Raw genomic sequence first — 23,702 nt, 5'->3', positions numbered from 1 at the left:
CCTGTGATGACGATTTGCCCTTCATCTGTGAGAAAGAAGTCATCACACTTCCTGTTGAGATGGAGGACCACTTACTTCACTGAGCAGGGTATGTGTAGGGAGCAGCTCCAGAGAGAGGCTTAAAGTAACTAGGTGGTTGGAGCTACTTGGCAGGCCATTCTCGTTTCTCAGATCACCCCTTCTCCTCTCAGAGGAGGGGTCTAGAAAGTGCACAGGGCACCGAGGATTACCAGCCCCCAGGGAGGGTTGTGAGGTTGTTGGGGGCAATGGACAAGCAGGGGTGTGTGCAGGGGGGCAGATTCATACTCTGCGTATTTTGGGGGTGTGAAGGTCCAAGACCAGAACTCTAGGAAGCCTTTGGGATGGTCAAGCAGAGCCCAGTGGAGTTCTCTGATAGACCTTGAGGGAGAGGTTTTACACTATCTCCCCAGCTCAGGAAATTGTGAGGGGTGGGGAGGGGCAACAGGGTGGGGTCTCACTGGAGCTCTACCCTTTAGGATCTTGTCACTGAAATCTCCCTCTTTCTCTATCCCCCTGTCCCTATTCCAGGTCCAAAGCTTCCGGATTCATCGGCTCCTCAAGCCCTCTAGGCCTCTGAAGTCAGTGCCTAGATTGAGGACTAAATGAATACTTCTCTAAGCTAGTATTCACATCTGATCCCATGCTCTATTTCAAGACTTGTTCAAGAGAGATCGAACCACTCCTGGGAATAGGGGGACCAGCCTCAGGTAGGGGGATTTGGAAATCTAGCGTCTTCACTGAGGCCCCTGGCGCACTCTCAGGCCTCCATGACAGGCATTTGTTCTAGGAGAGGGGAGAACAGGATACATGGGCAGATTGGGTGCGGGCGGCCCGGAGCCAGCCAGGCAGTTTTATTGAAATACTTTTAAATAATTTGTGTGTTAGTCTTGTGTGTCAGCCACACCACATGTGTCCATGTCAGTGATGCTGTGTTGGACCCTGCAGGGTCCTGGGGTTTGGCTAGGGAGTGCTCTAGCCTTTGAGTCCAAGCTGGTTTGGGGAGGGTGTCCTGTGGCTACCAGTTCTGGTCCAGTCACCACTGCCCAATACCAGACTCCAGTCTCTTGAACCAAGGCAGGGAGTGGGTTGCTGAGGCTGGCACTTCCCAGACTCTAACTGTTATATTCAGGGGATATTCCATCAGCCTTCTGAAGATCAAAGTTCAGGGCACAAGGGACAAGATCTCCCCCACTCCCTGTTGCTAGGAGCGGGCTCCAGGCAGCTGTAGGCCAGGCGTGGGTGGCTTGGCATGGTGCCCTCGGTGGCAGAGGAGGCTGCCGGCCTCACAGTTCAGGTTGCGGTAGCGGGCTACAGCAGGTGTGGGTCGGGGGCACACAGACAGGAAACTGAAGCTGAAGGGGCCAAGGCAACAGCTGGGGCAGGGCAGCCCCTCATCAGGGTCCCTGGGGGCCACCGTTGGGGGAAGGGTGGGAGGCTCAGTCCGCTCTAGGGCTGTGGCCTGGGGCAGGCTTTGCTGGGCTCTGCCCCAGGGTTGGCCACCCCAGCCTGTAGGGGAGCTCACTACCACAGGCGAAGGGTTGTTGTTGATCAGGAGTCCTGTGGAGGGTTGTGCCCTGGAGGACCAGAGTTGGGAGGCTGAGGAACAGGTGCTGATGAAATTATCGTTGATTTCAGTGGGGGAAGGGCAGGGCCTAGGCCCTGGGGGCTCTGTTTCAGGACTGCTGCCCCCACAATCCATCCTGTCCTCAGAAAAGGGGCCCACGGGAGGGGGGCCAGGCCCAGGTAGAGCAGTTTCCATCCGTCGAGGCAGCTCTGGAGAGGAGGGTAGAGAGCGACATCTTCGGGCAGGGGTTCCTGGTAGGGGGCGGGGGTAAGGTAGCTGAACCAGAGGCTCAGGTGTGGTCACTGGAGTTGGGGTGGCAGTGGGCAGTGGCAACAGGGGGATGGCCCTTCTGCTGGGTGTGTCCAAGAGCTTGATCTTGCCACCCCAAAGGTCTTCCCTCTGTGAGAAGGGGTTGACTCGGGTCTGGGTATCTCCCCAGCAAGGAAGCAACCCTGGGGATGGTGGAAGGAATAGGTCAGAGCGGCTTCGAGCAAGCCGGGGATCAGGGGGCAGTGGCAGGTGCTGAGGAGCAGTGCTAGATGGACCATCTCTTGGGGCTGATGCTGTGGACAGAGAAAGCGATGGTCAATGTTTCGGGCCCCTAGCTACAACCCTGCTTTTCCAAAGACTTCCCCAACCCTTTCCTGAGCCTCTCACAAACCCTTGATAAATCTCCTTGTCCAGGAACCATCCTCTGTAAAGTAATTCTAGTTACATTCTCCTCTCTCTACTCATAAACCCTAGCTCAAAAGAACCTAAAAAACACTCCCTACATCATCAAAGAGAGTATGGATTGTGGGGGTAGCAAGAAGAAAGGTCCCAAGTGTTCCCCACTGTACCTGCCCATCCTGACTGACTTTCAGGGTAGAATCATAGATCTAGAACTGAGAGGGGGCTTAGAAGTCATCTTCCCTCTAGTCCAATTCTCCTCATCCTAGTTAAGGAAACTGAGGCCCACAGAGGTTACATGACTTGCCCAAGCAGAGCTGGTATCTGAACCCAACTATGCAACTATTACCCTACCCCCTCTCTTTTTAAAAATTTGTTTTAATTCTAAATTTCACAAACAGCAAATAAATTGGGTATTTCTGTATACATAGGAGAATAGAAAAGAGGATCGCATATGAAACTGTTGTATCTGTTATGTAAAGCTTGTTTGTAAAAAAGAAATGAAAAATTCAACAAATGACTTTCAAAGTTGTCCTATGATTCTTTTCTAGTCTTTCTGTTCTGTAAATTTTAACAAACGTTTTGTTGACCTTTTCCTTTCTTTTTTGCTACTCCATTCCTATCCCTCCCCACCTCTCCTTCCTACTCCCAACCTCCCAAGAAGAAAGACAAAGTCCTTGTAACAAATATACATAGTCAAACAAAACCAACCCCCCTCGTTGGTCCTCTATGAAAAGTCCTGTCTTGTTTTGTATCTTGAGTCCATCATAAACTACTTCCACAACACATGAAACATCAAAGAGCAAAGTCATATTCTCCCAGACAATTAAGGAAATGAGAGAAGTGAGGCTTTACTGCTCTCTGCTCCCTGATTTGCTATTTTGGTTACTTTGTACAGGGGGTTTTCATTGACTTATCTGTAATGTGCTTGTTTTCCCCAGGAGGAGGGACGTGAGGGCAGGCACGCACTGTGGATGCTTTGTGCCTTTGCACATGATAGGGGCTTATTTGTTTTAATGAAAGGAGTCAAAATTCCTCTTTGCTCATCATGATGCCTGATGGTCCAGGACCTTTTGCATCTTCCTCCATCCCAACTCCTGTGCCCCCATGGATCACCTTGATTCTCCCATACCCTGGGTTGGGGCAGAGGGGGCCACCTTAACCAGACTCTGGGGCCCGGGCAACTGCTCCAGGATGTGTTCCAGATGCTGTGTGATCTCAGCGAAGGGGGCTCGGGAACTAGGCTCCATCTAGAGAGATGGAATTTGAGGTTCTCATCAAAGGGTCCTTCCCAACAAGAGACCCTCCCTAGCCCCAAGCCCAACAACCTATGAGGTTAGTGCCAGTAGGTCCTGGCACTAAACTGGTTAAAGCAGGAAACAATGTGGGACCTTCTGTGAAGTCAAAGGGTCAAGTGATTGTCAGCGTGAATGTGTCTGTATGTGGGGAGAAGGTGTGGGGTTCTGGGGGTTGATAGGAGAAGTAAAGGCTCTTACGCTACAGCAGTGGATGGCCAGGAGGAGGAAGGGTGGGGGACAGTCCTCCCCAACCAGGGCACGGAAAGCAGCAACATCCAGTCCAAAATCCTGAGAGGAGAGAAGGCTCAGGCTCCCTCCCAAGTAGGTTCTCAACCTTCCATCATTCAAAGCCTTGGTGCTAGCTCCCATCCCTCATTCAAAGTCCCCTCCCTCCAGGAAGCCCTCCTTAGTTAAAGGAAAAGATATATTGCTCCTCTCCCCTCCTCATCCAATAGCTCTCACCTCAGTACGGGGCAAGTAGTCAGGGTCAGCAGGGACCCGGGCAATGAGTTCACACAGGACAATCCCAAAGGCAAAGACATCAGCCTGGGGTATGGGGGGAGGGGGTTGGAGGGAGAGAAACACAGGATGGGTTTAACAACCCCTTTTGCCACTGCAGAAGTATATGGTGCTGGGGGAACTTATGGGGACTCTTGGCTCCTAGTCTGATCCCCAGGATACCTGGGGCTCTTAGCTTCAGACAGAAAAGATCAAAGGCTCAAGAATGCAGGTTTTGGCTAAGACATAGGGAGTATGTCTGATGGGGCCAGGGAAATACTGGGGCTCCCATATCAGAATCCTGGAGGGGATGAGAAGTAGTATACATGGGGTGGGGGAGAAATTATGTGGGGGCCTTAGAGGTCTCTAAGGTGTCTGGGATGACTCTCTGAGAGATTGTGTGGTCATCAGAAATTTTTGGAGCAATCTCTGAAAAGTGAAACTCTGGGAGAAACTCTTTGGGCAGTAGCTAGAAAATCAATCAGAAGGATCTTTGGAGGGTCTAGAGGTGGTGCTGAGGGGTTTCTCATTCATTTATTCATTAAATTATAAAGTACCTTTTGCATATAGAGTGCTAGACTAGCTTGGTAGAGGAGATATCAAGTTTAGACTAAGAGACAAGTTCTTTGTACATTGACCTTATTGTCAGATAAGTTCACATAAGACAACCCCAAAGGCAGACTCCTCTGGTTGGAGGATAGGACACAAACTTCACCTCAGGGAGGGTCCTGGGTGATCCTGAAGAACGAGGGGGGGTGTTTCTGGGGGTCTCACCTTCTCATCATATAGTTCTCCCCGAAGTACCTCAGGTGCCATCCAGTATGGGGAGCCAACCACAGCCAATGGTTCCTTCCTTGCCCCTTCCCTGTAAGTGGAGCAGGACCATCTGAGACTAGACTCACTCCACACCCTTCCTTTTAAGTGTCTCTTCCCCACCAAAAAATGGTTACCACAAGCCACCCCAAAATCCAGACTGACCCTCAGGGAAATAGTTTTCAAGGGGCGTAGTACCATTAGGAGCATTCTATGGAGGCAGGTATTTTGGGAGGAGGCATTTGGCAGATGAGGTAGGAAATACAAAACACACTTTTGGGACTAAGGATGGTTTTTGGTGGGCTGCTATCAAGAAGAGATAGGACTAGTCAGTCACCTTACCTGTACACAGGTATCTTTTCTGCCAGCCCAAAGTCACCCACTACAGCTGTAAGACCCTCCTCTTCCCGGCGTACCAGGCAGTTCTGACATACATACATATATACACATCACCAACACCCCCGTTAGCTCCAACATGCATCCAATACCTTTCCGACAACCCCACACCCCCATGCCTTCTAAACCCCTGTCCACATTCACCAGTTCTCCCAACTCTCCACATCAGACACCTCCCAATCCTGCCTTATCCCCTTTTATCTCAAAGTAGAAGGGCCTACCTTGGAGGTGAGGTCCCGATGGAAAACCCCCTTAGCATGCAAGTATCGGAGGCCCCTGGCAATGTCCAGGGCCAGGCGGAGTCTAACTGGCCAGGTCAGAGGCTCTGGGGAGCTGAGGAGTTGCTCCAGGGTTCCCCCATTAATGTACTGTAAGGACACAGGAGTTGTGGGAGCACAGAGAGGTCAGAGGAGCCATGGGTTGTGCTCCAGGTCCCTCTCCAATACAGTATGGGGATATTGGGAATTCTGCAGGACAAGATGAGTGTGTGGGCAAGTCCTTTGTGTGGAAGAATCAAGAAGAGAGGAGTGCAGCCGAGGGGTCCTATGGATGTTGTCACTTCTCTTCCCAATCACTTACCTGCCAGCTCCCCTTACAATACAGGGTTCAGTTTTGTCAGCTCCGCCCCTCCCCCTCCTTTGACATCCCCTGGATCTCAGACTACCCAGGTTCCTCCTCACCTCAGTCAGGGCGTGCAGTTGCCCTTGATGCACACAGACTCCCATGAATCTGGGGATAGAAAGGAGGGAGACTAGGGTTAGAGGAGAGACCTTCTCGCCCCAGTCCCGGAGCTACTTTCTGGAACCAGGCTCTCTGCCCTCACCGAAGGATGTTGGGGTGCCGAAGTCGGTTCATGAGTTGCACCTCTCGAAGTGTGTTTCCTCGGTTACTGGGAAGCCGGTTCATCTTCAGCACAAGGATCTGTCCAGATTGTCGGTGTCGGACCTGGGGGCATATGGGATGTGTGTGTGTGTGTGTGTGTGTGTGTGTGTGTGTGAGAGCGCCGAGGGGGGAAGGCCATTTGATCCCTGGCTCGGGAGCTCCCCACTCATATCCTAAACGCTCTCTTCCAGTGCCCCCCCGCCACGTTCCCCCACTCCGCTCCCACTCCACCCTCGTTTATCCCCGACAGCAGCAGCACACTCCCCCTGCCCCCGTCTCGAGTGTTTTCTTCTCCACCCGCTCTCTCCTGGCTCCCCTGCCCCAGGCCGCACCTTGTACACGTCGGAGAAGAAGCCGGCCCCGATCTTCTCGGCGCAGTGGAAGTCGTCCACCCGGGCTAGGCTGGACACTGCGCTGCGGAGTGCCCGGTAGGAGGAGGGGCGGCCCCCGCCCCCAGGCGCCGGGGGCTCCTCCCCCCCGGCCTCCCCGGGCCCTTCTCCGGGCCCCGACCCCGGGCCGCTTAGCGGGGGCCGCTCTCCGGCCATGGCCGGACCTTGCGCCCCTGGTTCACATCGCGAGAGCCCCGGGGACCCGGCAGGGGCCTCTTGGCGAGGCCGGAGGCTCGAGCCGTATTCCCCTCGGGGAATCCGGGCTGGGGGAGGCGGGGCGGCGCTGGGGCTCGGGGCCCGGAGATCCAGAGGATCTGGGAGATCCCGGGGATCCCGGGTCCGCCCCCGGAGTTGGCAGCCCGAGGCCGGGCCGGCCCAGCCCTCCGCTGCGCTCTGCTCGGCTCCGAGGCTCGGGCCCCGGGCTCGGGCCGGCCCGACAGTCCCCAGGCGCCGGACGGTCGGGCGGGCTCGCTCCCCCGCGGGGTGGCGGGCTCGGAGGCCGCCGGCGTCTTCTCCTTCCTCCGGCTCGGGCTCCGGCTCGGGCTCCGGCTCCGGCTGGGCTCGGGCGCTGCGGCCTGCGGGGGGCGGGGCCCGGCCTCCGCTTAACTCCTTCCCGCCCGGAGCATCCCGCCCAGGAGCCTCCTTCCCAGCCTCCTCCCTAGGTCTAACCTCCATCCCTGCGGCTGTGGGATGCCTCTTTGTTCTGGTCTCCTGGCCCTGGCCCTGGGCCCCAGAGTCTGGGGCACGCGGGGACCAAGGCTAGCTGGACCGGAGACCTGGGCCAAAGGTGCCGGTCTTCCTGCACCGTAGCCAGTGGCTGTCACTGACATGATCTCCTTTGATCTCACAACACCCTAGTGAGGTAGGCATTATTCCCATAATAATATAACTCTCATTTAGGTAGTGAGTAGCCTAAGATTTAACAAAGAGCTTTCCTCACAACAGCCCGGTGAGGTAGGTAGTGCCAGTGTTATTGTTTGCATTTTACAAATAATAACTCATTTAATGTTTCATAGCTTGCTTTAAGTTTTACAAAATGCAGTCTTCAAATGAGGAAAAGGAAGCCAGGGTATCATGTTATAGATCATCTAATTCAACTCTACTTTAAAAAATTTATTTTTATTATGAACTTTATATACAAAGAACAGAAGAGATTTGTATATGAGACTGAGAACTCCTTGCTTTTTAATTTTGTTTTTTGGTATATGTTTTTTACATGTATGTTAAATTTAACATGGCAACAACAAAATTACCTTGATCATTCCTGTCCCCTCCTGAGCTTCCTTCTGATCCCTTCATTAAAAAAAAAAAAAACTTTCATTGAGGCTCTTTTCTTTTTCTACTTTTTCTTTCATCCCTTTACACACCACCCCCCCCCCCCCCCCCAACAAATAAGTATAGCTGAACAAATCAAATCAACACGTTGGTCAATGTCTAAAAATGTATGTCTTATTCTACTCTATTCATTCTCTGCCAAAAGGTGGGAAATATCTTCATGGTCAGCCTACTAAAGTTTTAATTTGTCACCGCATTGATCAGAGTTCTGAAGTCCAACCTTGCCATTTTACTGTAACTTACAGTTACATAGTCTGTTTACAGAATTCATTCTTCTTATAACTCCAAACAGTGCACAGAATGTAAGTGTTATTATTCCCATTTTAGAGATAAGGAAACTGACTCTCTGAAAGATTAAGTGACCTGCCCAAGATCACGAGCTTGCAAAGTATCTGAGGTCGAATTAGAGCCCAGTTGCATGATTTCTAATTCTTTACCCTTTTCATTATCCCCAATTTTGTCATTATTTTGTGGATGTAGAAACTCTGGCACATGGAGCTAAAAATAACTTGCCTAAGGATATAGTCAGAATGACAGAGGTGGGAATCAAACTGGGTATTCCTAACCCCAGTTTGACCAGGTTTACTGCACCACAATGCCAATCATGCTGGGCTTTCACCTACTCTGGTAAAAGGGTAGAGGGAAAGGAGGCCTCCTTTCTTTGATAGTAATGGTTGGAAATTATGGTCTTTTAACAAAAATAGTAACTGGGCAGCCACCATTGTTCTCCACTTTCTTCTGAAGTGGAAGGGGGTGCCATGTCAACAAGCAATTGTGAAATGAATAAAAGAGAAGAGATGGGGGAGTAGATCCCTTCAATTATTTTGGTGTCCTGACCCCCACCATTCCCATGAAATTTCCTACTTCTTCACTGGGCTAGTCACCGATTGGGTCCCATGTTCCCTGCTCTTCTCCATCCTGTCACTGGTCAGTCAGATTTCTTCAATTTAATCTAAATTCTGAACCTGGCTTGGTCCTCTGTGTGTGTTCCAAATCTCCAAGGTACCAACTCACACATAGGGGATGGAGAATCACTTTGAACCTTCTGGAGGCAAAGACTTGTCTCCTCCCTAGACTGACCCAGTTCCTTCTCCTTTTCCCTCACCATCCAGACAGGTGTGAAGCCTAATCTTCAGTGCTAAGCCCCATCCTTGTTAGGTCTCTCTTAATGTGACCCCTCTCAGAGGAACTCTCCTTCCCATCCCGCTTAATGCCCTACTCAGTGTTCACTCCCTTCTTGACTCCTCCCCCTCGTTTGTTACCATTCCCTAAAGGTGACCCCTCCCCTCACTGTGGCCCCGCCCACTCAGAGCTTGTACAGGTGGTGGTCGCCCCCATCCGAGCAGGCTTCCTGGGACCTGGCTGATGTCCTGTTTTCTCTTCACGCCTTCTCCCCGTATTGCCTGGTGCTAGGCTCCTTCGCCTTAAATGTCGCAGGATAAATTTGATACAGTTCAGCCTGAATCTACTCGACTCTCCTCAGGGTCGGAGAAGGGGCAGCCAATAGTGGAAAGGAGATTGGTGACGTCACCGGCTGCCGGGTAGGTTCTCCCGTGCGCCGAAGCTCCGCGTCCACCTCCGCCCTCGCGCCACCTGCTGCTTCCAGTCCGTTCCCGCCCCGCGGCGCGAGGGGCGGGGAGGGGGAGATAGGAGAGGCGGGGGAGACAGAGACAGAGACTGACGGGGACCCGGGACAGACGGAGAGACAGAGGAGACAGAGGGAAAGACAGAGACACGGGAGAAACCGAGAGACATAGAGACGGGAGAGACAGAGAGACAAAGAGACGGGGGACACAGAGACAGAGACCCCGGAGAGACAGAGACAGAGAGAAAGATCCAAGGGAGACGGAAAGAGAAGCCGACCAGGAGATAGAAAGGCCAGCGATCCGGGAGGATGCTGAGACGCCCGGAGGCAGGGACAGGTGTGGGGCAGGTGAAGCAGACGCAGAGCCGGAAGGGGACCGGGAGACCGGCCCTGAGAAGCAGAGCAAGGCTGGGGGGAGCCCCAAGGGAGGAGGGAAGCGGTCTGGCCCCGAAAGAGAGGGAGGCACAGGCAGAAGAGAGAGGTGCTGAGACCCGGCTGAGGAGGCCAGGAAAGCCCAGAGAAAGACCGGCAGAGACACGTTGAGAAACGGAGGCTGGAAAAGAAAATGTTGAGAGAAAGGGGTGGGGGGAGACAGAGAGAGGGCATTGACTGAGCAGGAACAGAGACAAGGACACAAAGACTGAGCAGACAAAGGCAGTGGGAGGAAGACACGTGAAATTTCAGGCCCAGAGAGGTGACCAGGGAGAGAGACATAGAGAATGTCATGGAAATAAAGGAGAAAGAGGGGAGGATGTATCCGGAGGTGAGGACCAGGAGAGATTACAGAGGCAATCGGGCACTCCAAGGCTGGAGACACGTTGGGCCCTCTGTGAATCCGGGTCTACGTGGCCTTCTAGCTAATAGATAAATCCTTTCTAGGGAAGTATGGGCCTGAGATTTGCATTACTCTTTTTGTTTTAAATTTTTTCAGTTAGCAAAATTTGCCTTCTCACTCCCCCCCCCACAAAAGAAAAACAAATCCCATCACAAATATGTAGTTAAAACAAATTTCCACATTGTCTGTGTCCCCCCCAAAAACTGTCTCATTCTGCACTGTCCACTTCTCTAATCAGGAGATGAGTAGTATGTTTCATTCTCAGTCCTTTGGAATTGTGGTTATGCTGATAAGCATTACTAATTTTTTCAAAGTTGACAAAGTTGTTTTTGGCATATTGTTGCTGTACAAATTGTTCTGGTTTTAATTCTGCATCTGTTCATATATATAAATATTCCCAGGTTTCTTTGAAACCATCTCATTCATTATTTCTTACAGTACAAAAAATATTCCATCACATTTATAAACCATAACTTGATCATCCATTCCCAATTTAAGGACAACCTCTCAGACTCCTTTGTCACCTCAAAAAGAGATATTAATATTTTTTGTGTATCCTTAAGAGTATTTTTCTGAGGACTAATCCTTCTCTTAATCTACCCTCACTCTAATTCCCCTTACTCCCCTCCCCTCCCTTTACCTCCTATTTCCTTGTTGAGTGAAATGTATTTCTCTATCCAGCTGTGTGTGTGTAGTCTTACCTCCTTTGATCAGTTCAGATGAGACTGAAGTTTCAAGTGTCAGCTGCTCCTCTCACCCCTCCTCCTTGTTTGTGTATATGTCTACCTTTCCATTCTATGTACCTAACCTCCTTTCCCTTCCTGCCCCTACTCCCATCCCTGGTATATTATTCCTCTTCCCTTCTTTTCCCATTTGAGACATAATAGAACCACTCTCAGGTCTTTTCTAATTAGATTTGCTCTATGACTCCTAATGATGATAGGGCTCAGAGAGGACACATGTATTATATCCTCGTATTTGATTGTGAACAGTTTATTCTTGTTTAATCAATTATCATTGTTCATGTTTACTTTTTTTTATAACTTCAAAATTTCTCCACGGTGCTGAGCTTTTCCTTAGGAATGCTTGGAAATCTTCTATTAAAAGGTCCATCCAGGGGCGGCTAGGTGGCACAGTGAATAGAGCACCGGCCCTGGAATCAGGAGGACCTGAGTTCAAATTTGACCTCAGACACTTAACCCAAAAACTAGCTGTGTGACCTTGGGCAAGTCACTTAACCCCAACTGCCCCTCAAAAAAAAAAGGCAAAAAAAAGAAACTGTGGGGCGGCCAGGTAGCTCAGTGACCTGGATCAAATCCGGCTCAGATACTCAGAACCACACCCAGAAATAACTGGCTGTGTAACCTTGAGCAAGTTACTTAACCCCGATTGCTTTAAAAAAAAAAATAAAAGGTCCATCCCCCCCTTCCCCCCTCTATAGCATTATGCCTACATTCTTTGCCTTCTGGAATATTGTATTCCAAGTTCTCTGCTCCTTTATCATGGTGGCTGCTAAATTTTGTGTGATCCTGAATATTGCCTCTCAGAATTCTTTCTTTCTGGCTTCTTGCAGTATTTTTTCCTTTACTTAGAAGCTCTAAATTTTGGCTGATATTCCTGTGAGTTTTCATTCATTTCAATGTTTCAGGAGGTGACCAATGGATTCTTTCTATTTCCACTTTGTCCACTGGTTCTAAGAGGTTTGGGCAGTTTTCTTCTAAGATTTCTTGAAATATGTTGTCTAGGTTCTTTTGGGGAGTCATGATTTTCAGAAAGTATGATGATTCTCAATTTTTTTTCCCCTTCATCCATTTTTCAGGCCAGTTGTTTTTGTCAAATTTTATCTTCACAATTTGTCTCATATATGTTCCTTTCTCTTCTCTGACACTGCCACTATCCTCATGCCTTACTGATGCTGTTAAAGACCTTAGCTTAAAAAGGCCAAGGTCTCCCATTGCATCCAGGGCCATCTTCAGTCGTTCTGATCTATCTCTTGCACTGGACCTTGGGGAGGAGAGAGTGAGGCTGGTGAGACAGCCCTCCCTCCCTCCCTTAAATCCAATTCACTTGCATGTCATGGCATCACCTCCTTGGTCATGGTCTTCTTTGAGAATGAAGGACAAACAACCACCACCTCTGTGAGTACTGGAACTGGTCAGTTAGGCAGCACAGCTCTTTCTCCCCCTTTTCTTCTCTGCTCAAAGGAATGTACATTTTTGACCACTGAAACCTCCTGGGTTTCATATATCTTAGGATTTACAGGCTGGATTTCTTTATTACAGACCATACCTTTAAAACAAATCACTTGGGCTCTCACTGATTGACTATTAGTCCCAAGCCAAGTCCCACTTCATCATTGTTTGGGCCCTGATGGGCTCAGTGTGAATGTAAATAGCAGTTGTTCCTGTTTTGATCAGAAATCCTGAGGGTCTTCCCCTCCCAGATTGATTTTTTTTTTGGACTGGGTTGGGGAATCATTAGACAAGTTTCTTACCTAGTTTTAATCACTGAAAGGGTGTTGCCTCAGTCAAAACGAGACCAGGTTAAAGACCTTAGCTTAAAAAGACCAATGTTGGGGCGGCCAGGTGGCTCAGCGAGTAAGAGCACCGGCTCCAGCGTTGGGATGACCTGGAGACTGAATCCCAGGCTCAGACAGCACCACACCCAGAAATAACTGGCCGTGTAACCGTCAGCAAGTTACTAAACCCCGACTGCTTAAAAAATTAAAAAGACCAATGTTTCCCTCTGTGTCCAGGGCCATCTCCAGTCATTCTGATCTATATCTTGCAACTGAACACAATGGCTCCGAAGGAGAGAGTGAGGCTGGTGACTTTGCACAGCCCTTCGTCATTTAAATCCAATGCACTTGCCTATCACCTCCCTGATGTCTTCATCCTCTTTTGAGAAAGAAGGACAAACAATGCCTGAACTGTCTCCCTGCCTGGTCTCTCCACTAGTCTGTATTCCACCTAACTGCTAAGCACAAGGTCTGATCATGTCACCCCACCCCCCTACTCAATAAACTCCCATGGCTCACTATTACCTCAGGGATCAAATTTAACATTTGATCTTTGTGGCTTTGTGAAGCCTTTTGTAACCTGGCTCCTTTCTACTTTTCCAGGTTTCTTATACCTTTAGAAAGCATTCCATGATACAGTGACATTGATCTACTTGCTGTCCTCATACATGACACCGCATCTGACTCCATGCCTTTTCATGGATTGTCTCTCATTCCTGGATTTCTCTACCAGCTCAACTCCATCTCTTGGCTTCCCTCAAGATTTAGCTCACGTCTCCTTTTCTGCCTGAGGTCTTTATCAGGCCCTTCTCCTCCATTGCCAGTGCCTTCCCTCTGCTGATTATCTCCAATTTATCTTTCATATATCTTGTATTTACATAGTTATTTGCATGTTTTTTCCCCCATTAGAATGTGAGCTTCTTGAGGGCAGGGAATATGTTTTTTATTATTATTTTTTAGGGAATATGTTTTTAAAAGCTTTTCTTCATAGTCCCAGTGTTTGGCATGATGCCTGGCACATAATATATGTTTAATAAATGCTTGCTGACTGACCCAACTTGTCTAATGACTCCCCAACCGAGGATGCCCTAGATTCAAGACGACCAGGTTCTTCTTCAATCATTTTAGTCATGTCTGACTTTTTGTGATCCCACTTGGGGTTTTCTTGGTTAAGATACTGGAGTGGTTTGCCATTTCCTTCTCCAGCTCATTTTACAGATGAGGAAACTAAGGCATACTGGGTTAAGCAAACCTGTTGCCCAGGTTCATACAGCTACTAAGTGTCTGAGGTCACATTTGAACTCAAGTCTTCCTGATTTCAGGTGCGACGCTCCATCTGTTGCACCATCTAACTGCCCCACTAGGTTTAGAACCACTCAAAACCATACATAGCTCCAAGCTCCCACTAATATACCCACTTTTGCGAGTCAATCAGAGGATAGTTAGTTAAAAGCAAAGTGATTTAATGAAATAGTGTGGTAATATGCACATCCATAAAGTATTAATTACCCCCCTAGTAAAACCTTAGACATAGACTCCTACAAATACACACATCATTAGTGGGAAGAGTGGATGCATCTAAGGAACACATGTGGAGAGGCACAGATGTATGGTACACTGTGGCAGGGTGCACATGTGAACGTAAGAGCAATTTGAGCCTCCAGTGCTGCAGGATTGACGTCATCTTGCTTTCCTTGGTAGGTCTGCTCCCTGTTGTTCTTTAGTGGCCCTAAGTCTCTACTAGGCGCTCTCCTTGATGGTCTCATGTGGCCACTACAGTCCACTGAGGAGGGTGTTGTGGCCATCCTCTCTTATTCTACCTTCTGGCTCCAGGAGGGCTTCTCAGATGAACTTCTGTTGTTTGTCCTTCATCCTTGAAGAGGACCAATGACATCACGAAGGTGAAGTCATTCTACCTCTTGTCATAAGCTCAAGGCTGGGCTCTACCAGTGCTATTTAAGTTACAGTTTAGAGACCTCTTCCTATGTTATGGCTCTTTTAGAAAGGTAGAAAGCCCTGACACACCAGTCATTGGCCTAGGGAAAAAAACCCTAGCTCAAAAAGTCTTTGCTAAAATATGTAATTTCTCCCCTGAAGGAGATTGATTGTCCTAGGAACCAAGTTCTCTGCAACACAGAATGGTGCCATCCAACTAGGTGCCATCCAGGCTTAAATCTATGTTTCTAATCTTTACTTCTGCTCACCAAAGGTGTCAGAGGCCTGCCTTCACTCTTAGGGTTAGAAATTTCTTGTGACTCCCAGTTTTAATTCCGAAATGATAAACTGTACCCAGGCAACATCAAGTTAGAAGCTGACCTTCAAAAAACTATCAAGGGTAATTATTTGATTTGGTGGGGGTTGGGGGGGTATCCCCTAGTTTCCCAACTCCAAGAATTTTTTGGTCTCCAGTGCAAAGTGATAGTGGGGGAGGAGGGAAGAACCATATCAGAAAAAGGAAAGCCAAAGGGTCAAGGTCGTTCTTTTCTTCCAGTTTAGCCACATCGCTTTTTTTTTAAAATATGGATATATGTCCCTCCCCACTCTTTTCTAGGTTTTGAAGTCCTCATCCTAAATATATTTTCCCTTTATTCTTTAGTAAAGCTTTATGACTGCCACCATGATTTGCATTTAAAGAGACTTTGATGACACTTGTCTCTAAGGGTTAGAGGGAACATTCAATTTCCTTAGTGGTCTGGGGTAGACAAGGATAAAGAGAAAAATGGAAGAAACTCTTTGGGGAAAGGAGCCTTGAAGTTTAGGGATATTTTTTCACAGTGTCTCCTCTGAAAGTTTGCTGACTCTTGGTCTAATGTGTTATCAATCTATGTTTTGTTAGTTCCTTTATATGTTATTTTCTATCATTAGAATGTAAGCTCCTTGGGAGCAGAGACTGTCAATGGCATGTATTTGTATTCCTGGCACTTAGAGTGCCCAGCATTTAATTAGTGCTCAATACACACTCTACCTACCTACCTACCCATCTATCTATTTATCATCTAGCTATTTCAATATCTTGTCTGCAGCTGTCTCTCCCTCTTCATTTCCCTCTCTTCCTCTTCCATATCCTGACTCTAGTCCAAATTTGATCTCTAATTGGTGGCTTAATTTCTACCCTAGTCAAAACTGCTGCCTCTCTCTCTCTGCTTGTCTTCCAATACCCTAATTCTTCCAACATGCACCCTATTTTCTAAGTATCTGAACCACCCCTTAAACACATCATAACCTTTCTTATATTTTGGATCTGAATCTCAAACCTAACCACAACTCTAACCTCATTCAGAACACCTAATTTGAACTGTTTTGTTTTTTTTTTGTCAAGGAAGGCAGTGTTGTATGTTGGAAAGAGTATAGAACACAGAGTCAGAAGATTTGAGTTTAAATTCTGGCTCTGCTACCTGCTATGAAACCTTGGACAAATCAGCTCATCTCTGTGGGCCTCAGTTTTATTCCCTATAAAATGAGGGAACTGGAAAAAAAATGATCTTTTGATTTCCTTCTAGTTCTAAATCCTCTTGGACGTTCTATTTCCCTAAATAACATGCTCTGTCTGACTCCCCACCCCTTCCTCCCTCCCCTGGCTCCATCATGTTTAGCCTCAAATTCAATCTCAATCATACCGTTGCCTAGTAGTCACTCACTTTTCTTGTCTCCTTCCCTCTTCTCTTTCTCTGCCAATCCTGTTTCTCTTCTTTCCCTCGCTTTCTGATAAGAGAGCCCTAACCCTCCCTGAAACCCATGACTTACTCTTCACTTCACTCATACTTTAATCCTAAATCTAACCTGTACTCAGTTCTAACCAAACTTCAGTACTTTAGGAAATCATAGCTTAACTCCCTCCCCTGGTGTAGAGCAAATCCTCCTATGCCTTAGTCTATATGAATTTCTGTGATTAAAATAAATGATTGCCACCAAGGTGACCAACCTTGTAGTGATGTTCCTTTTCAACTTTAGCTAATCTGGTCCTCAGATAAGTCATACATATCACTGAGTCTGTATTTGAAGACTTCCAACTTGATAGGACCTTTCAGAGCTTGAACCATTGACATAACTCTCAAGATTCAGGTCATCTTCATACCATGATAAGGTCTAGTGGCGGACTGATTCTCATCATGATCTTTATATACTACTATTCGCTAACTCTGAATCATGTCCAATTCTCATTCTAAATTATTCCTGACCGCAGCCCACATCCAGAGCCAGCTTGTGTCAAAATTGTGAAATAGACAAAACACATCTCAGTGTTCTAAGCCTCCTCTTCTTGGACCCCTAGACATTTTAACCAGGGCTCAGTGTTCTAATTCAATTCATGCTGAGGTGTTACTATCATATCTCCAGAATCATGGAATTTCAGGTTGAATTTCAGTAGTTGACCTCAGAGACCAACTTATTCAACCTATACTTGAATAAGAATTTTCAATCCTAGCAAGTCCATTTTCCCTTTTCCTTAAAATCCCTAAACATTGGTTTTGTCTTCACTGTGACCTCCGTTCCCTTAAACCTTTAGTGCTTTTCCAGACCATTCTCTTGCTCTTTTGTCCAGCCACCTATCATGCCTTGCCAAATCTCGACTCTGGATTACTGACAATATCAACATCCTTTGCTCCTATGCATCTGCTGAAAGAAGCTGTAGGAAATCATGAAGCCATGTTGATCGAGTCCACTACAAATATGCCATTCAATCTCAGCTGGGCCCTCACTGCAGAATGGTAAACATTTTATTCCTTTCTCCTTAATTCACTATCCTGATCTATAGCAATTGCTCCAAACATTCTTGTTTCTCCTTAAGCCTCCCAGGACACTTCCATCTCTTGACCACCCTCGAAGTCCTGAGGACTTCACTTCATACCTGAATGAAAAAATTGAACTCTTGCTGAAAGCTCTCTCTTCCTCCTCATCTCACATCATTTAGAAATCTTCTCTACTATCTCTTCCTTAACTCCAGTCTCAGAAAAAGAGGTGTTGCTTCTCTTTGCCAAGGCCAACCCCTCCACATGTACCCTTGATCCCATTCCTTCCCAACTTCTCCAGCAGATTTCCCCAACTATCAGTCCCACTCTCTTATCCTTAATATTTGCCTATTTACCGGGCTTTTACCCTGATGCCTACTACAAACAGCTCAGGTCTCTCTCCTCCTTAAAAAAACAAAAACAAAACCACCAAAAAAAAATTAAACAGAAAACCCAAAACCCTCACTTGATCCTATCATACCCACTAGCTATCATTCTATGTTTCTCTTTCCCTTCATGGCTAAACTTGAAAAAGCCATCTACCATCAGTGCCTTCACTTTGTTTTTTTTCAATTCTAAACTGTCTTTAATCTGGTTCTGACTTCATCATTTGAGTGAAACTGTTCTCTCTAAAGTGTCTCCAATGATCTCTTAATTGTTAAAACTAATGACCTTGTCTCAGTCCTTATCTTCTTGACCTCTTTGCAGACTTGTATAAGGTTGATCACTTTCTCCTCTTCGGTACTCTGACCAATTTGGGTTTTTGTGATACTGATGTATCTCTATTGCTGGTTCTATTTTCTATAGGAGGTCTTTCCTGGTCCCCTGGGATGCTTTCATTCTCTGATTACCTGGTTATTTATGGGTTGTTTCCTCCATTGAAATATAAGTTCTGTCCTCAAAGATTTTACATTTCAATGGGAGAAACAACCTGTAAATAACCAGGTAATCTTTGTATCCCCAGTTTTTAATGCTGTACCTGACATGATAAAGACTTACTATATTCTTGTTGATATGACTTATTGGCTTGATTATTCACCTTCCACTTGAAAATGTTCAGTGAGATAGAACTTAGTAAATACTAGGGGCAGTTCATTCAACTTTTGGATAGCTCATGGGTTAGTTTTTCTTAATGTCAGACTCTTTGCAACTTCTACCTAATTCTGCCCTCTAGGCCAATCAGAACAAATCTAACACTTCTTCTAGGTGACAACCCTTTAGGTAACTAAGACATTATGTTCCCCCAAGTCTTCTTGTTTCCAAAGTAAACATTTCTAGCTCTTTCAAGAAAGTCCTAATATACCATGGTCTCAGTTCCCTTCACCAATCCAGGTCATTCTCTTTTGGATGTACTCTAACTTGTATATATTTTTTTCCTAAAACAGTTTCTAGAACACCACACAGTGTTAACCAGGGCACAGTAGGGGGGACTAATTTCTCCCTTGCTTTGGACACCATGTAGCCTAGGATAGCATTAGCTTTTTTGGCTGCCATATCATGACTGTTGTCTCATACTGACCAATGAATTCATTAAAATCCTCAAGTCTTTTTCACATAAGTTTTTTCTTGTCATGTCTCCCTTAAATTATACTTATGAAGTTGATTTTTTTGAATCCCAACTGTAGAATTTTACATTTAAATTTGAGTTAAATTTTATTAGAATCATTGTCTTAAGGTCTCAAGATCTTTTTGGACTCTGACTCTTGCTATCTAGTGTGTAAGTTATCTTTCCCAGCTTGGTGTTACCTGCAGTTTTGACAAACATGTCTTTTATGGCTTCCTGTAATTGTTGACAAAAGCTGAATAGCATTGGAACCATTCTCCAGAGATTTTCCTTCAAATATCCATCTACTTATTAATGACTGCTGATTACTTCGGGTTCAGTCAATCAACCAGTTTTGAAATCACTTGCCTGTGTATTTACATATAATTCCTATTTCTCAATCTTGCTCAGATAATTAAGATAATTACGACTTTTTTGTTAAATGCTTTTTTGAAATTTAGGTATGCTATATCTATAGCATTAACCTGATCTATCATTCCAATAATCCCATCAAAAAAAGAAAGTTTCTCCTTAATCTGGCCTGATCTGCTCTGGATGAAACCACATCAACCTTTTTATGATTACTGCTTTCCTTTCCCAATGCTCTTAAAACTATTCCTTTACTGATATTAGTTTTTCCTAGACAGTGTCCCTGCTTTCTCTTTATCAGAATAATTTGTGTATTCAGAATATCCCTTTTGGATTTTTAGGCCATTGGGGCTTACTTATCCTTTCTCTGAATCTTTTGAAATCTTTTATTCCAAACACCCAACAAATATCCTTCCCAAGGATATGTATGCCCTCCAAAGAATTAATGGTAGAATCTGAAGAGGGAGATATTTTTTCCATTATCTTTTATATCACAACATGTAGAGAAGCATTTAATCCCCTTATAAATAAGGATGACCCTATCTCTGTATGGAATTGAGTATAACCTGTGCCTAGACTGTTCCTTTATCTATTCTGATTTATTATTTATCTCAGAAGCCAGGATGATGATAATCTGGTCACAGAGAAAGGTAACTCAAACATTTGCCCTCTCTTAAGTTTCTGACACTACTTGTGTGACTGTGGGCAAGATATTTAACTTCTCTGCATCTTAGTTTTCTCATCTGTAAAATGGCAGGGGTCAGGTTGGACTAGCTTGCCCCTAAGGCCATCTCTATACCAGTGACTCTATGACTGGTAGAATCTTGTGGATGATTGATTGCCATTCCCTTCTCCTTCTTAAGTTTTGGGGTATTTGAACTCACAGGGAGGGTGATACTGCTTCAGAAAGCATGTGTCCTAGAACAGGAAGAAATGTTCAGGAGACAAATGAGATCTGGACACTGGCTCCAGAATGGGACTTTTCCTCTTCCTTCCTTTTGTGTTTGAGAAGTCTTCCTGTCTACCATGCAGAAGCTGGGGAGCAGAGAACTTCTGCATTTGGACTGAGGCTTCTTGCCTACCACTTTGTGGGCAAGAACAGTACACTTTTGGGAATTGAATTCCTGGGTTGCAATGGGCATTACAGTGCCAAGGCATTTGAGCCAGTGTGTCCAGAGACTGACTGTCTTCTGGTGGTCGGGGTCATGGGGCAGCTGAACACATAGAATGGAGCACTTCACAGACCCACTGTGCTTAGAGATTCATATTGCAGAGCACAGATCACTCAAGATAGATTCAGAGTATTAGGGACTGGCACCTACTGAAAATCCCATTGGTGTGGGAGAGATGGAAGGGAAGATGACCTAGAAGTAGAGACTCAGAAGTGACCTTAGAAGCCACTGAATTCAACCCCCTTGTCTTATAAGCAAACTGAAGTTCAGAGGTTAAGTGATGCACTCATTCAAGGTCACCCAGAAGATAATTTACAGAGTTAGGGATCCAAATCTAACTCCAGATGTCCAGAGTATTTCCCACTGAGCTTGGAGTGGAGTCCCAGACATATAACCCCTCCTTTAATCCTTTCCACAATGTATAGGTGTAGGATGAAGAGGAGATAACAATTCTTGCAATTTCCCTGGGTTCCCTGAGTGGGCCTCACTATGTGCCTATGGTATGTTGATGGCCAGTGTTCTGTGAATGCTGTTTGACATTCTGAAAGGCCAGATATGGAGTGGGGACAAAACTAGAGATTTCCCATTTTTAAATAGTTTTGAGAAATATTCATTTCATTCCCTAGACCAATACTGAATCTTGGGGGCAGCTAGGTGGTGCAATGAATTAGAGAGCACGGGCCCTGGAGTCAGGAGGACCCGAGTTCAAATTTGACCTCAGACACTTAACACTGTGTGTGACCTTGGGCAAGTCACTTAACCCCAATTGCCCTGCCTTCCCCCCTCCAAAAAAAAAAAAACAAACCAAAAAAACTGAAGCCAGAAGTTTTTGCTTGCCTCAGTGCTTGGTGGTATGAGAGGCTCACCTATGTGTAACCAGACAAACTCAAATGAATCTATTGATTGGTAACTCAAGGATATTATAATTTCTTGCTTGATAAGAATCTTTCTGCAGGCTTAGGGAAGTCAGAATACCAGCCGACTTGGGCAGTGCCCCAGGTGTCAATCATCGATCAGGAGCATTCTCCAAATATAAAGAACCCAGTGGTCACACAGTTTCAGAACTGCAAGGGAACCTTAGCAGTCATCTTGTCTAACCCATACTCAACAAATATCTAGCCTCTGCTTAGAACCCTTCTCTGAGAGGGGACTCGCAGCCCATTCTGCCGTCGGATAGTTCTAATTGTTAAGATGCTTCCCCTGACTTTATTAAACCCAAATCTGCCTGTCAGTTGCAGCCATCACTCCTGATTCTGCCTTCTGGAGCTAAAGAGATTCAGTGTCATTTCTATATGGCAGCCCTTCAAATACCTGAACTTGGACAGAGCTCCCCATCAGTCTTCTCTTTTCTAGGTTAAACATCTCTGGTTCCTTTAGCCGATCCTCACATGACATGGATTAAAGGCCCCTGGTTGCCCTCAGCTGCTCCCCAGCTTCTCAGTGTCTGTAAACTGTGGCTCCCAGAACTGAATACTCTCTGTGGGGCCTGACAAAGGAAAATCCAGGTGCTTCTCCATCCTAGATTCCCAGTCTCTTCTTTTTCTCGGAATATGAACAACTTCCATATGTACTCTTTTTTTTAAGCAATCAGGGTTAAGTAACTTGCTCAAGGTTACACAGCCAGGTGTTTCTGGGTGGGCGCTAAGTGTCTGAGCCTGGGATTCGGTCTCCAGGTCATCCTGACACTGGAGCTGGTGCTCTTACTCGCTGTGCTACCTGGCCGCCCCCATATGTACTCTTAAAAGGCCAAAGCTCTTAATTCTTGTTATTCAGTAATTATTTCAGCTGACTTTTCATGACCCCATTTGGGGTTTTCTAGGCAAAAATACTGAAATGGTTTGCCATTTTCTTCTATGGCTCATTTTACTGTTGGAGAACTGAGAACAGTGACTTGCCCAGATCACACAACTAGTGTCTGAGGTCAGATTTGAACTCAGGAAGGTAAGTCCTCTGGTCTCCAGGCCTGGGGCTTCATCCACAGTGCCACCTAGCTGTCTCACCTTAATCCTTAACTTTCTTTTGAACTTCTGTTGCACTATAGACCATTAATCTTGGCATTTAGTGCCAATACAAAGTTATACAAATGTTTTATGTGTTCATAGTTTGTCTCTAGGAGACTGTAAACTCTGAGGCTCAGGGACAAAGTGTCATAATTGAATCCCCTGCAGTGGATTAGCACAGAACTGGTGATATAATGCCCACTAATCTCTTGTTGAATTAATATATAATTTAAAAACCATTACCCCTCTTCAGTAGTCACTGAACCACCCCTAGCCCCAACTGCCTCTCTTTTCCACCTTTCCTTCTTTTGCCTCACGAATAATTGCTTTATCTTTCCACATTGAATCAGACTTCTTTCCTGGGTGCCCCATCACCACCAGATCAGGGTCTCTAAAGACAACAGCCATGCTATCCTCCTTGGACCAAGGGCTCCAGAAGGGATTTAGACAAAACCTGCGAGATCCTATCCTCTCTTTCTTGTGAAAGGTGCCCTCTAACTCAGTTGACTGAGACAAGGGGAATAGAAGGGTATAATTTTTTTTTTCTGTGTTCTCCCCGATAACGCATTCATTCACAAAGTGTTTGAAGCACTTTCCTCACTTACCCTGTAAGGCTGGTGGTGTCAGAAATATCTTCATTTTAAAGAGACAACTGAGGCTCAGGGATTAAACTAAGGTTTTCTGATGCAAGGACAATGCTCGTCCCTACGACATCATCCTAGCCCTTCAAATAAGGCTGTCTGCATCAGGGTCCGACTTACCCTGGGCTACATGTGGCAGGTGTGCTGTAGCAAAAAGGACCGCCTCACAGGGCTCTGTTTGTCTCCGACTCTAAGGCAGCCTGTGACTTTCTCCTAAGTCCCTCCCCTCGCTCCACCCACTCCCCCTATCCCTGCCTGCTGCCCTGGACACAACAGGCATACACAGGCCTGAGCCTGAATGAGAAGAGGGCCTTTTTCTAGCCCAGGGCCATGGCCAGCTCTGCCTTCCCCCCAGGGCTACCACCTCGGGGTCCTTATTACATCCCAGGGTAAGGTTTCTCCCCTACCTATGGTGGTGGTGGGGACTGAGTAGGGAGTAGGGGAGGG

At 46.5% G+C, this 23,702-nt stretch overlaps 1 protein-coding gene across 1 annotated transcript; it reads right to left on the bottom strand.

Annotated features, from left to right (window-relative positions):
* Positions 1-837: 837 nt before the first annotated feature.
* On the bottom strand, positions 838-7,804 carry TESK1 (testis associated actin remodelling kinase 1). The gene is made up of 10 exons (XM_069088875.1): positions 6,474-7,804; positions 6,083-6,204; positions 5,940-5,988; positions 5,481-5,627; positions 5,206-5,288; positions 4,825-4,915; positions 4,015-4,098; positions 3,751-3,840; positions 3,387-3,504; positions 838-2,148 (listed from the first exon to the last, which is right to left on the bottom strand). Exons 1-10 carry the CDS (start codon positions 7,203-7,205, stop codon positions 1,223-1,225), a joined length of 2,442 nt encoding a protein of 813 aa, XP_068944976.1. The 5' UTR covers positions 7,206-7,804; the 3' UTR covers positions 838-1,222.
* Positions 7,805-23,702: the final 15,898 nt, after the last annotated feature.

This window comes from Petaurus breviceps, unplaced genomic scaffold, assembly GCF_028583685.1.
Source record: "Petaurus breviceps papuanus isolate PSGF00001 unplaced genomic scaffold, PetGlider_PUasm1.0 120, whole genome shotgun sequence".
NCBI classification, from domain to species: domain Eukaryota; kingdom Metazoa; phylum Chordata; class Mammalia; order Diprotodontia; family Petauridae; genus Petaurus; species Petaurus breviceps.
Note: the sequence above shows the minus strand (reverse complement) of the source record. Positions and strands in the feature narration are given on the sequence as shown.

Excerpts from the sequence above, each read along its gene's own strand:
- TESK1 (XM_069088875.1), bottom strand. The coding sequence starts at position 7,205 with ATGGAGGTTAGACCTAGGGAGGAGGCTGGGAAGGAGGCTCCTGGGCGG. Across the intron at positions 6,205-6,473 it reads TCTTCTCCGACGTGTACAAG|GTCCGACACCGACAATCTGG; the intron begins GTGCGGCCTGGG and ends ATATGCCCCCAG. Across the intron at positions 4,099-4,824 it reads GAGAACTATATGATGAGAAG|GCTGATGTCTTTGCCTTTGG; the intron begins GTGAGACCCCCA and ends CCCATACCCCAG.